Raw genomic sequence first — 14,804 nt, 5'->3', positions numbered from 1 at the left:
CCTTAAAGAAAAGAACTTTCAACCCAAAATTTCATATCCAGCCAAACTAAGCTTCATAAATGAAGGAAAAATAAAATCCTTTGTGAACAAGCAGATACTAAGATTTCACCACCACCAGGCCTGCTTTACAAGAGCTCCTGAAAGAGGCACTAAACATAGAAAGGAACAACCAGTACCAGCCACTCCAAAAACATACCAAATGGTAAAGAGCATCAACACAGTGAAAAAACTGTATCAACTAACGGGCAAAACAGCCAGCTAGCATCAAAATGGCAGGATAAAATTCAAACATAACAATATTTACCCTCAATGTAAATGGGCTAAATGCCCCCATCAAAAGATACAGACTGGCAAATTGGATAAAAAGCCAAAACCCATTGGTGTGCTGTATTGAGGAAACCAGTCTGACATACAAGGACATACATGGGCTCAAAATAAAGGGATGGAGGAAGATTTACAAAGCAAATGGAGAGCAAAAAAAAGCAGGAGTTGCAATTCTCATTTCTGATAAAATAGGCTTTAAACCCACAAAGATCACAAGAGACAAAGAAGGACATTACATAATGGTAAAAGGATCAATGCAACAAGAAGAGCTAATGATCCTAAATATATACGCACCCAATACAGGAGCACCCAGATACATAAGGGATGTCTTAATGACTTACAAAGAGACTTAGACTCCCACACAATAATAGTGGGAGATTTTAACACCCCATTGTCAATATTAGACAGATCAATGAGACAAAAAATTAACAAGGATATCCAGGACTTGAACTCAGACCTGGACCAAGCAACCTAATAGACATTTACAGAAGTCTCCACCCCAAATCCACAGAATATACATTCTTCTCAGCAACACATCATACCTACTCTAAAATTAACCACATAATAGGAAGTAAATCACTCCTCAGCAAATGCAAAAGAATGGAAATCATAGCAAACAGTCTCTCAGACCATAGTACAATCAAGTTAGAGCTCAGAATTCAGAAACTAACTCAGAATCACACAGCTTCATGGAAACTGAACAACTGGCTCTTGAATGTTGACTGGATAAACAATGAAATGAAGGCCAAAATAATGATGTTCTTCGAAACCAACGAGAATGAAGACACAACATACCAGAATCTCTGGGATACATTTAAAGCAGTCTCTAGAGGAAAATACATAGCAATAAATGCCTACATGAGAAGCAAGGAGAGATCTAAAACTGACACCCTATCATCAAAATTGAAAGAGCTAGAGGAGCAAGATCAAAAAAACTCAAAAGCTAGCAGAAGACAAGAAATAACTAAGATCAGAGCAGAACTGAAGGAAATAGAGACACAAAAAAACCTTCAAAAAATCAATAAATCCAGGAGCTGGTTTTTTGAAAAGATCAACAAAATAGACTGTTAGCCAAATTAATAAAAAAGAAAAGAGGGCATAATCAAATAGATGCAATAAAAAATGATAAAGGGGATATCACCACAGATTCCACAGAAGTACAAACCATCATCAGAGATTATTACAAACAACTCTATGCACATAAACTAGTAAACCTGGAAGAAATGGATAAATTCCTGGACACTTGCATCCTCCCAAGCCTAAACCAGGAAGAAGTCGAAACCATGAATAGACCAATAACAAGGTCTGAAGTTGAGGCAGCAATTAAGAGCCTACCACCCAAAAAAAACCCAGGTCCAGATGGGTTCACAGCTGAATTCTACCAGACTTACGAAGAGGAGTTGGTACCATTCCTTCTGAAACTATTCCAAACAATCCAAAAGGAGGGAATCCTTCCCAAATCATTTTATGAGACCAACATCATCCTGATACCAAAACCCGGCAGAGACTCAGCAAGAAAAGAAAACTTCAGGCCAATATCCATGATGAACAGAGATGCAAAAATCTTCCATTAAACACTGGCAAACCAATTGCAACAGTACATCAAAAAGCTTATCCACCATGATCAAGTAGGATTCATCCCAGTGATGCAAGGCTGGTTCAACGTATGCAAGTCTATAAACATAATTCACCACATAAACAGAACCAAAGACAAACACCACATGATTATCTCAACTGATGCAGAGAAGGCCTTTGACAAAATTCAACAGCCCTTTATGCTAAAAACCCTCAATAAACTAGGTATCGACGGAACATATCTCAAAATAATAAAAGCTATTTATGACAAACCAACAGCCAATATCATACTGAATGGGCAAAAACTGGAAGTATTCCCTTTGAAATGTGGCAGTAGGCAAGGATGACCTGTCTCACCACTCCTATTCAATATAGTACTAGAAGTTCTAGCCAGAGCAATCAGGCAAGAAAAATAAATAAAGGGTATTCAAATAGAAAAGGAGGAAGTCAAATTGTCTCTATTTGCAGATGACATGATTGTATATCTAGAAGACCCCATTGTCTCAGCCCAAAATCTCCTGTAACTGATAAGCAACTTCAGCAAAGTCTCAGGATACAAAATCAATTTGCAAAAATCACAAGCATTCCTATACACCATAACAGACTTAAAGAGAGCCAAATCAAGAACATACTACCATTCACAATTGCTGCAAAGGGAATAAAATACCTAGGAATACAACTAACAAGGAATATAAGGACCTCTTCAAGGAGAACTACAAACCACTGCTCAACGAAATAAGAGAGGACACAAACAGATGGGGAAACATTCCATGTTCATGGTTAGGAAGAATCAATATCGTGAAAATGGCCATATTGCCCAGAGTAATTTACAGATTCAACTCTACTCCCATTAGCTACCAATGACCTTCTTCACAGAACTGGAAAAAAACACCTTAAACTTCATATGGAACCAAAAGAGAGCCCACATAGCCAAGTCAATTCTAAGTGAAAAGAACAAAGTGGGAGGCATCACGCTACCTGACTTCAAACTATACTACAAGGCTACAGCAATCAAAACGGCATGGTACTGATCTTAGTTATTTCTCATCTTAGTTATTTCTTGTCTTCTACCAAAACAGGGACATAGACCAATGGAACAGTACAGAGGCCTAGGAGACCACAACACATCTACAACCATCCGATCTTTGACAAACCTGACAAAAACAAGCAATGGGGAAAGGATTCCCTGTTTAATAAATGGTGTAGGGAAAACTGGCTAGCCATGTGCACAAAGCAGAAACTGGACCCCTTCCTGACAGCTTACACTAAAATTAACTCCAGATGGATTAAAGACTTAAACATAGGACCTAACACCATAAAAACCCTAGAAGAAAATCTAGGCAAAACCATTCAGGACATAGGCATAGGCAAGGACTTCATGACCAAAACACCAAAAGCATTGGCAACAAAAGCCAAAATAGACAAATGGGACCTAATCAAACTCCACAGCTTCTGCACAGCAAAAGAAACAGTCATTAGAGTGAATCGGCAACCAACAGAATAGAAAAAATTTTTGCAGTCTACTCATCTGACAAAGGGCTGATATCCAGAATTTACAAAGAACTAAAACAGATTTACAAGAAAAAAACAAACCAGCCCATTCAAAAGTGGGCAAAGTATATGAACAGACACTTTACAAAAGAAGACATACATGAGGGCAACAAACATATGAAAAAATGCTCATCATCACTGGTCATTAGAGAAATGCAAATTAAATCTACATTGAGATACCATCTCACGCCAGTTAGAATGGCGATCATTAAAAAGCTGGAGACAACAGATGCTGGAGAGGATGTGGAGAAATAGGAACACTTTTACACTGTTTGTGGGAGTGTAAATTAGTTCAACCATTGTGGAATGCAGTGTGGCGATTCCTCAAGGACCTAGACATAGAAATTCCATTTGACCCAGCAATCCCATTACTGGGTATATATCCAAAGGATTATAAATCATTCTACTATAAGAAGACATGCACATGAATGTTCATTGCAGCATAGTTTACAATAGCAAAGACCTGGAACCAACCCAAATGCCCATCAATGATAGACTGGACAGGGAAAATGTGGCACATATACACCATGGAATATTATGCACCCATCAAAAACAATGAGTTCGTGTCCTGTGTAGGAGCATGGATGAACCTGGAAACCATCATTCTCAGCAAACTGACACAAGAACATAAAATCAAACATCGCATGTTCTTACTCATAGGTGGGTGTTGAACAATGAGAACACATGGACACAGGGAGGGGAGCATCACATACTGGGGTCTGTCGGGGGGTAATAGGGGAGGGATATTGGGGGGTGGGGAGTTGGTGAGAGATGGCATGGGGAGAAATGCCAGATATAGGTGATGGGGAGGAAGGCAGCAAGTCATACTGCCATGTGTGTACCTATGCAACAATCTTGCATGTTCTTCCCATGTACCCCAAAACCTAAAATGCAGTAAAACAAAAAAGTAAGACTTGTTGAAATTCAGCTTTATTCTGTTATATCTGCAGACAAAGACATTGAAGGACTGTTTTTGTTAGGGAAAGACTCGCTGCTGTAACAAATCCCCAGCTTTCAGTGGCTTAATACAATAAGCAGCACATTTCTTGTTCATATAACAGTCCAAGGCTAAGGATCCTGGCTGGCATATGGCATTTCCCACACAGTTATTCAGTAGCTTTGCTATCCACTTGGGCCTTGTTGTGCATCCTTCCAGCTGGTAGAAAGAAGGAGAAATTATGGAGAAGTCACAGTTGCTTCTTAAATCATGGCATGGAATTGGCACACATTACTTCCGTCTACATTCCGTTGGTGAGAACCAGGGACATAGGTAATACTAAGATGCAAGAAATTCTGGGAAATATATTCCTGGTTGGACTGCTGTTTCCCAGTTAAGAAACCTATACAATGCAAAGAGGAGCACGGAGTTTTGTAGACAGATAGCTTCCTTGGCTGCAGGGACTGTATCACAGATATGGGAAAAACACAAAGGTCACACATAAAAATTAGTCACTATTTTATAGCCACCTTCAAATATATGAGCATGTCTATACAGAAGGAAAGAAAATACTTCTGTTTGACACTTTGCATTCATTTTGGATATTATATGGTTGGTGAGATCCTTTTAATACTATCAAGAATGTTGCATTCCTTATTCATAGTGTATGAAAAACTGAGACTTTTCTTTTCTTGTTTTTAAGGTTGGACGAAATTTGCCCGATTGACACGGGCTTTGACAAATAGCCGAAGTGTTTTGCAGCAGCTCACACCAATGAATAAAACTGAGGTGGTTCACAAACATTCAAGATTAGCTGAAGTAAGTATGAGATGGACTTTGCTTCCCAAGACGGTGGTGTTGGTACATTTTTCTTCCACAAAATGATTTAATATAGATATATCTGGCTATGATCTTATGAATACTTAGGTGATAATTTATGTTTCCTTTGTAGAAATATAGAAATCCCAAATATTTCTGTTTATTCTCTCCAACATTTGAAATGAGAATACAGCTTTTGACATCGCAGGTCATGTCTGTAGAGTGTAAGGTTTTCTTTGAGCATATGAGATAGAGAGTTCATTCATTCTTCATGCATATATGCAGCAAACACGTATTGAGGGTGTGGTCTGTGCTTGGCATTCTGCAAAGGATGTAAAGATAAGTAAGAAATGGGCTCTGTCTTCAAGGGGTTAAATATCCAACAGAGGAAACTGATCATAGGATGTGAAAAATACTATGACAGGGTGCAGTGGGAGCCCATGCAGGAGAATTTGCCCAAACATGGGGCCCTAGTGAAGGCTGCCTGAGTGAGATGATACCTGGGCTGAGTGAATCTTGAAGGGAAGACGTAAGCGTTAGTCAGATAAAGAAGGGATGTAGTTTATTCCTACCAGGGAGGCCAGCATGTACAAAGGCTCAGAGAAGAGGTGGTATGATGATGTCGAGTATGACTTTAGTGTAGTTGAATTCAGATGGGGAAGGAGAAAGTAGGGTGGCATGTAGTGAAATGGTGGTGGTTGGTGTCTCATGTGCCAGGAAAATGACCTTTGTGCCTCAAAATAATCTCTCAAAGGGAGGTGGGTCCTAATTGGTTTCTTGTGAAATTCCATGTTTTTATTGTTTTATTTTATTGTGTTTATTAACACAATAAGAACAGTTATTCGTAGTTTTTACCAGATTGCCATAGGATTCCAAGGCACAAAATGATTAGAAACTCCTGCTTGACCTAGTGGCTCTGTGGAGAATGGGTAGGTAGGGAAACCCGTCAGGAAGCCCTAGAGGTAAGTCAGTTAGAATGACCATGGTTGCCAGCAAGATAGTGGTAGCAGAAGTGGGATTGCAGACACATTAAGATTAGAGTGAACACATTTGTTGATACATTAGAATAGTGTGTGAAACAGGGGTTGAGTCCAGGCCAGTTCTATGTGTTTGATTTAGATGACAGGGTAGGTAGTACTGTTGGTTAATAAAATGACAACTATAAGAGGAAGGAAAGATTTGACGACAATGACTATGAGTTTGGTTTTTGATATACGAAGTTTGAAGAGCCCTGTAGGAGGTCCTAGTGCAGATGCCTGAACAGCAGGGAGACTTATGGGTCTGGCACTCTGGAATGATATTTTAGTTTGAGTTTTAGGCTTCAGTGTCATCCTCACATTTATGGCTGCGCAAGTCATCTGACTAGATGATGTTACCCTGAGACTGAGGAGAAAAAAATGAGGACAGAACTCTGAGGCCACTAATAGCTTTATTGTTCACATGTCTTCTGTAACCGTAATTTTCTATAACCGTAATTTGTATTACTCATGTAAAAGATGCCAAAAAGCTCTTCAAGCCACGAAAACTATACTGAGCATGACGGTTGTACTCACAAAGTATTCTCAGGTAACTTTTACCAAAAGAGAGAAAGATAAAATAAAATCCAAATGCTTGTCATTTTCTCTGCTGCAGAAAAGTGAGTTGAGGCACTTCAGAGTAACTTTCTTAAACTCATTGTAAATATTGAATCTGGTTTGAGGAGATTAAGAAGTAAAGTATGTTCCCTGAATTTGGAAGACTATGATGTTTTTCTTAGACCATGGCTAACAAAAAGACTTTTGGTTTTCTGCTTTAAATAGCACTGTTAGCTTGGGGAAGGATGAATCCTTTAACGTACAGACATGTTTCTGAAGACCAAAATAAGACACTAATATAACTAAATATTAGTTAGTAATAATAACCACAATATTTAAAAGTCATATGCAGTTAGTACAAGATTTAAAGCAGACAATGAGATACATGTTTCTTTTACAAAAATGCTTAAATTTTGGAGCTATTTCTCTTTTGCCTAGAGTTGCCATTTTCTTTCTGTAAATCAAGCTGAAATTTAGAAGCTTATTTCTGTGATTGTTGAATTTTATAGTCATGATTCCTTTGGGGTCTCAACCACACCCTATTCAGGGTTTTTCTTTTGTCTGTTACACAATAGAGCGAGAACAAGTAGAAGGGGACCGTAGAGAGGAAAATCTTCTTTTTCCAGAGTCACTCAGGATTGTTTTTTCTCTATGTCAGGGGAAAAGAAAGAAACTTTCCCCTTGACATTTTCTCATTTTTATTTTTGAGAAACTAATTCCTATTTCATCCCATCTGTTTTTTTATTTTTATTTTTATTTTTTTACTTTGCTCTGTGATTAGTGTTAGTTTATCAGTCATCCCTTATTCGTAAACCTGATTCTGATATAAAACTGCTTTCTGTCAGATCTTAGGGTCGATTTCAGAGAGCATACAGAAATAATAACAAGATTGTCAATAGAGATTTAGTCTAGTACCTGTAGTGCATGCTCTTAGATCTCCAAATATAGACATAAAAGAAATACCAAATAAGTACAATATTATTTTTCCAGTGGTACTCAAAACTCACATAATTTACTCAACACAAGTATTTGGTTTTGCTAGGGAATTTTAGGCTCTTTCACTTTTTCAAAGACAGATAAATTTAATCTCCATTCTACCTGATCCCCCAAATTTGGAGCTGATCCCCAGTTTCAAAGTTTCCAGTTTCCACATAGGTAGTTAATTAATTTTCCACATGCATTGACACCCTGCTGATTGCCTTCAGCTTGTTCACTTTTATGTTGTGTAGAGATAAATATATGCACCCGGCCACATCAGTCAGTGGGCCTGACTTTGTTGGAGTCAGTGCTCTTAGATCTTCAGAGAGGAAGAATGTGTCTGTATTGGTACAAAAATACATCAAAAATGTGATTTCATCCTCTGTCCACCAAAGGCTTATTGCTTATAAAAGCGCACATGAAATAACAATGAAAGTGAAGAGTCTGTTACTCACTGTTTTATAAAAGAGCCCAGGGATAGAGTGAAGATTAAGGTAGTGCTTTGCGTATGAAAAAGATCAAACCCAAACACTTATGCACTATTTTTTGTTGTTGTTGCCATTTTCCTCTTCTTCCTCCTCCTTGTCCTCTTCTACCGTTTCCTCCTCCTCTTCTTATTTCTCCTTCTTGTCCTCATCTTGCATTTGTTGGAGGGCTTTACATATGCAAATCACTGTCTAGAGAATTGTGACCTGATGTCTAAAGAAATGTAAGACAGAGATCTTACCTTGGGCTGTACATTGTAATCACCTGGGAATATTTGAAAATATAGATTCTCTGACAACCCAAACGAGACTAATTTAATCATTCTCCAGGGTGGGGTCTAGGTATAAGTATACTGTATTCTTTTAAAACTTCCACAGATGATTCTGATCTATAGCCAGGTTTAAGAAGTTCTGAACTCAGGGTGATACCATTCCATCATTAGAGGAGACCTGCATTAATCTGGGGTACTGAGCAGGGCTGACATCTGTTAGCGTGGTAGGCACAGTGTCCACACAGGCCCCACTACACTTTTACAGGCCCACAAGATACAATTTCTATTAACACCAGAAGAAAAAAGGGTAACTTTTAGGTAAAAACAAGCATTGAATGTGTGATATTAATATATTTATCTTTGTAGCAGTGCTGTTATTTATATATATATATAAAATATATATTATTTATATATTATATATATTATAATATATATGTTATTTTATATATATATATTATATATATAAAATAACAGCACTGCTATGAAGCGTGTGTGTGTGTATGTGTGTGGGTGTATATATATATACATATATATATATATATATATATATATACACACTTTTTTTTTCCCTGAGATGGCGTCTTGCTCTGTCGCCCAGTCTGGAGTGCAGTGAGTGGTGCGATCTCAGCTCACTACAATCTCCACCTCCCAAGTTCAAGCGATTCTTCTGCCTCAGCCTCTTGAGTAGCTGGGACTACAGGTACCTGCCACCATGCCTGGCTAATTTTTTTGTATTTTTAGGGTAGATGGGGTTTCACCATGTTGGTCAGGCTGGTCTTAAACTCCTGACCTCAAGTGATTTGCCTGTCTTGGCCTCCCAAAATGCTGGGATGACAGGTGTGAGCCATTGCACCTGGCTTTTTTTAAAATTTACTTTTTTAATGGGAGGAAGGAGTTCAGGAAGGCACAAAGGCTCAGGGTCCACGAAGGTGGTAGTGTACCCCGGCACTGAGTTTGTTCTTATTTCCCAAGTTTGATTTGTGCTTAAACATAAACTGTGTATATATAAATGGTAAAATACTAACATTGAGTGTGAAGGCAATTTTCATGTTTAAAACAGTGAAATTGGAACTGACAGGCTAGTGGTTGAAAGACAAAAGAAAAGTCATAATTATGTACAATTGTATATATGTAATACTTCATCCCAACATGAAGCCTATGCTCCTGTAGGATAATTTGCTGTTAAGCAATTTAAGACATTATGGGAAAAATATAATTAAGGTGCTAATAATGGCAAATACGTAAAATATCTTTACAAATATTCTTATAATCCACAAAATAAAAATAACAATTCTAACATACAATTAAAGAGACCACCAATGATGTTTTCCACATCAAAAATAGTGACAATGGATATTATATTCCTAGTTTTCAGATATGTAAGTTCTATATATGAAAGGAACTTTAGGATATTCTCCCAAGCTTCTAAAGATGCTAGTATATTTGTTTTGCTTTGTGGCATATATTATAACTCAGAGTTACATGTTAACAAGTATTTTTATTTTTATTCACTTCTACATATAAATAGGTAATGCATTTATGATTTTATGATTTGGACTTTTGGACTCCTACCTTCTGGGTTCCATTAGTCCTAGAGACACTGAATAATTGAATCCTACGTTGGGCAAAGGTGTTGGAAACATTAAAAATTTTCCATTTACCAAGTTCTTTAACACATACATTTTCTTTGGTTTCATTGATGGCATGGGACAGAAGTTTTTGATTTGCCCCTTCAACGGTGTTTTAGAATTCTCAATTTCCAGATTCCAGAAGGCAGTGCTGTGTCCCATGTTTGTTGCCTTTGCCCAGGGATACACAAACCTCTACTCTTGTTCTGTCATCTGCTTTTTATCTTTGTTTTCTATTAAAATTAGACCTAATTAGAGTAATTCAAAGTTCATACAACCTTATACTGAAATTTTTCCATTTGTCAAATAGGTATACAGAAACAAACTTGAATATTTAGTATTTTTTACCCCTAAGGGAAATTTACATTTGGGCAAGAAACACAATATTCTTTAAGTCCAGATAGAAGGGAGAAAGGAAAAAAGCAGGCAATACTCTTTACAACCCTTTCTACTGCTGAATCAGGGACACTGCTGAATATCACCCAACAACAACATCACCAACAGTGGGATGCCGGAGTTCAGCAAGGCCATCAGAATCAAAATTATGCTTCCTGAGGTGCTAAATATGTATGAAGAGTAGATAACGGTGTGTCACTCAAATAACTGCTGGATAGTCCATGAGAGACATGTGATTGTAGGCAGGCTTGCAGAATGAGCGTGCAGGAGGCACTTGCAGACATGGACATCCAGCAGTGTAGTGGATCAGTGTTGGTTAATGCGTCATAGCAGGCCAGATGGAACAGCAGACAGATCAGCTTTGGTGGAGTGATTGGACTTGGAATGTCTTCCTCTGAACAAATTTTGGGACAGCTCAGGAGAAGAGGGAGGCAAAACTATGGAGCATGACTGGATGTGGTTTGACTGCCAGTAAATTTGAATTCATCACTGACTGGGCAGCGATAACCTAGCCATTTATAAACACATTTTCTCTCTTTTAGGTTCTTCAGCTGGGATCAGATATCCTTCCTCAGTATAAACAAGAAGCGCCAAAGACGCCACCACACATTATTTTACATTATTGTGCTTTTAAAACTACTTGGGATTGGGTGATTTTAATTCTTACCTTCTACACCGCCATTATGGTTCCTTATAACGTTTCCTTCAAAACGAAGCAGAACAACATAGCCTGGCTGGTACTGGATAGTGTGGTGGATGTTATTTTTCTGGTTGACATCGTTTTAAATTTTCACACGACTTTCGTGGGGCCCGGTGGAGAGGTCATTTCTGACCCTAAGCTCATAAGGATGAACTATCTGAAAACTTGGTTTGTGATCGATCTGCTGTCTTGTTTACCTTATGACATCATCAATGCCTTTGAAAATGTGGATGAGGTAAGTTTTTTGTTTTGATTTGCTGAGTACTATGGGTCATATGTTTTGAAAACATCAGGATAAATGGATTCCACAGATAATCCAAACCCCTTTTTAGCCACCACTTTCAACTTTCTTGAAACCCTTGACAAAAAGTATTGTATTTGATCACTTTAAATTAGTTATTATCTATTTCTTTTCCTTGATATCTGGTTGAAAGTGCTAATTACTAGAAATTGGAGGTTGTGGATGGAAGAAGTGGAGGAGAAGAAAAGTGGCTTGTATTTGAAGTCAGATATGGTTCACAAACCAGATAATTGATTGAAATAAGATATTAGGTTGGTGTAAAAGTAGTTGTAGTTTTCTTAGTTACTTTTAATGGCAAAACCCACGTTTACTTTTATAACAACCTAATAAGTAGATGCATTTTCTTTGAAAAGCTGCAGCATTTAAAAATTCTGCGCATTCACAGATCTTTGGACTCCTCCTCTCAAGACACATGTGATAACAGTGATAGAGTTAACATAAAGATAAGACATTTTCATGAAAGAGCAATTCTTGAATGTTTGCCACTTTGGTTTTTTCCTCATAGCTTTTGCTTTACATTTTGTCTGAATATATTTGTGGGTATTGGATGACATATGAGTCCATTTTCACACTGCTATAAAGAGACAACCTGAGACTGGGCAATTTATAAATGGAAGAGATTTAATTGACTCACAGTTCTACATGTCTGGAGAGGCCTCAGGAAGCTTATGGTCGTGGCAGAAGGTGAAGGGGAAGCAAAGACTTTCGTCACATGGTGGCAGGAGAGAAAAAGGAGCACAGGGGAAACTGCCACCTTTAAAACCACCAGAACTCCCTCACTATCGTGGGAACAGCATGGGGAAAACTGCCCGCAGGGTCTCATCACCTCCCACCAGGTCCCTCCCTTGACATGTGGGGATTACAATTCAAGATGAGATTTGGGTGGAGACACAGAGCCAAATCATATCAGATGGCTTCTGATGTCTGGTCTAATTTAAGACTCTGCTTCTTCAGTGTTATCTGTGCACCTAGAAGTACTTAAAACATGTAAAAGCTTAAAAAACCACTTCATCCACAGCTTCTCAGCCTCTAACTTAATAGTGGATGATATTTAAATTGTCACACCAGGCTAATAGGCTATAACCAGTAATTTCAATTCATAATATATAAATGAGTCAGTATAGAATATATCTATTATGAAAATGTATTCATAATGATAATGTTACTAACTCAATCGCCCTATGATGTTCCTATCGTTTCTACTCTGTAAACTGCTCAGATGGAAAATTCTCCATTATGTTGTTATTGTTGCTGCTGTTACTCCATGTGTATTGGGAGATAGATTGAAGCTTTTCTTAAGAAGCCTTTTCCATAAAGTACTTACATTTAATCAACTGTAATAATGCTATAAATATTATTTCCCCCAAAGTTAAGTATAGGCATTGTATTTTGATATAGTACATGTAATTGTTACTTTATAAATTATGGGAAAAAAGAAATCATGGTAATTTATTTTCCAAGTTTTGATTCCATCTGTATCAAGCTTTCAGAGATTTATTTTTTTTTTCAAATTTATCTTCTGGAGTGAGTTCAAGGAGTTAATTTTGAAAATAAAAATCACATGATATTTGTATTTTCAAAATTAAGCAGTATTTATATTTTGCACACTACACAGATGATTACATGAGTACATTGAGATTTTGGTTATTTAGAACCTAAGCCTAAAGATTTTAATAAAAACAATCACTCATGTGGAATCTAGAAAAGTTCATCTCATAGAGAGTAGAATGATGATTACCAGGGGTGGAGTGAGTGGGGAGACGGACAAAGAATACAAAATTCAGTTAGATGGAACTAAATCCAAGAAATCTATTATACAACATGGTGACTATAGTTGATAATATGCTGCATTCTGGAAAAATGCTAAGAAATTGGGTGTGAAGTGTTCTCACTGCAGAAATGATAACTATGTGAAGAAACACGTATGTTAACTAGCTAGATTTAGTCATTCCACAATGCATACATGCTTAAAAATGACACGTTGTACATAGTAAATACATGCAATTATTTCTGTCAATTAAAAATAATCAAAAGATTGGCTTGATTAGTATTACAGTAAATACATTGCATAATAAATACATTTATAATAGTGTATAATACTGCAATTATATAAAAAGATTCTCAACTTTGCTCATATTCAAGAAATGCAAAGTAAATCTACACTAAATACTATTTTCATTTATCACGTTGCAAAGATCAAAGCTATGTTAGAACACTAGGCTGTTGAGTGTAGGAGCCAAGTAGGTGAACTGCTGAAATCTCCTTTTATAAACATTGGCTATGTGGCGCACAGTCAGCAGCACCCTTGGTCGGGTTCCTGGCTTTAGAAAGCCTGCTGTTGGCATCTCTTCCCAAGTCAGCATTTAGTGATCTCACAGTGGTAGCTTGAAATTAGCCACAGTGGGAGTATTTACACTATAGTAAGTAACAAAAGCTGCAAATTAAGTCCTTTTTAAAAAGCTTTCTGTAGAGCCAGTTGTTAATCATTTTCTAATGCGTCACTGAACACAGTTAACTGAAGACTGCTGCCTTTTCTGATCTGCTGCAGCCCACATATTGAAGCTGGGCTCACACATTTCCCCAGGGCTGGTCCCAGGCAATGTCTGAGTATGGTGGGAATACTATAACTTGCCCATACCTGCCACTTTTGCTCTGGGACTGTCTATTTACTGTGTAAAAGCATAAGCTACCTCTGCCTACCTGAGTCTTCCTCCCCTCTTTCACAGGTGTTAGACCTGCATTATAGTCCAAAGGCTCTTCCTGTTCCTCTGCTCCCCACATTGTCCTTCCCAGACATCTACCTCAGTGAAATTCTTGTGTAAATAACCCTGGCGTGGCTTCTACTCCTTACAGGACCTCAGTTGATCCAGTGGGATGTGGCACGTCACTCTCGTATACTGCTCAGGGGAGAATGAATTGGTAAAATCTCTGTAAAGAAAGGTTGGCAATATCTCATTCTAAAAAAGAGAAGACCCTGCAGGCAACCACTTTCAAATTTTTCAGGGGATTCTTTTATTATTTGCTTCCATGTCACCAAACAACACGATTATATAACTACCTCTTTGTCAGTCTTAGGTTTTGTCTTTGACTTCTCACTATGAAAGGTGAGATTTTAGCTTCCCTTTCTACTTTCTCTCACTACTTTCAGGCACCATTTTTATCACTTCATTCTTACAATATATCATCCCTTTGATTCAATAAATATTAAGTGTTGATGTTTTTATTATTAATTTTTTTTTTTTTTTTTTTTTTTTTTTTTTTTTT

General features: G+C 37.5%; 1 protein-coding gene across 1 annotated transcript in view; it reads left to right on the top strand.

Annotated features, from left to right (window-relative positions):
* Positions 1 to 14,804, top strand: part of KCNH5 (potassium voltage-gated channel subfamily H member 5) — a 368,902-nt gene that overhangs the window by 56,149 nt on the left and 297,949 nt on the right. The window contains exons 5-6 of the mRNA XM_017533951.2: positions 5,091 to 5,206; positions 11,082 to 11,474. Of these exons, the coding sequence (XP_017389440.1) occupies positions 5,091 to 5,206; positions 11,082 to 11,474 (509 nt within the window). The remainder of the gene's footprint in view (positions 1 to 5,090; positions 5,207 to 11,081; positions 11,475 to 14,804) is intronic.

Source organism: Cebus imitator, unplaced genomic scaffold (assembly GCF_001604975.1).
Source record: "Cebus imitator isolate Cc_AM_T3 unplaced genomic scaffold, Cebus_imitator-1.0 Scaffold83, whole genome shotgun sequence".
In the NCBI taxonomy this organism is placed as follows: Eukaryota; Metazoa; Chordata; class Mammalia; order Primates; family Cebidae; genus Cebus; species Cebus imitator.
This window is presented reverse-complemented; position numbering and strand designations above follow the sequence as displayed.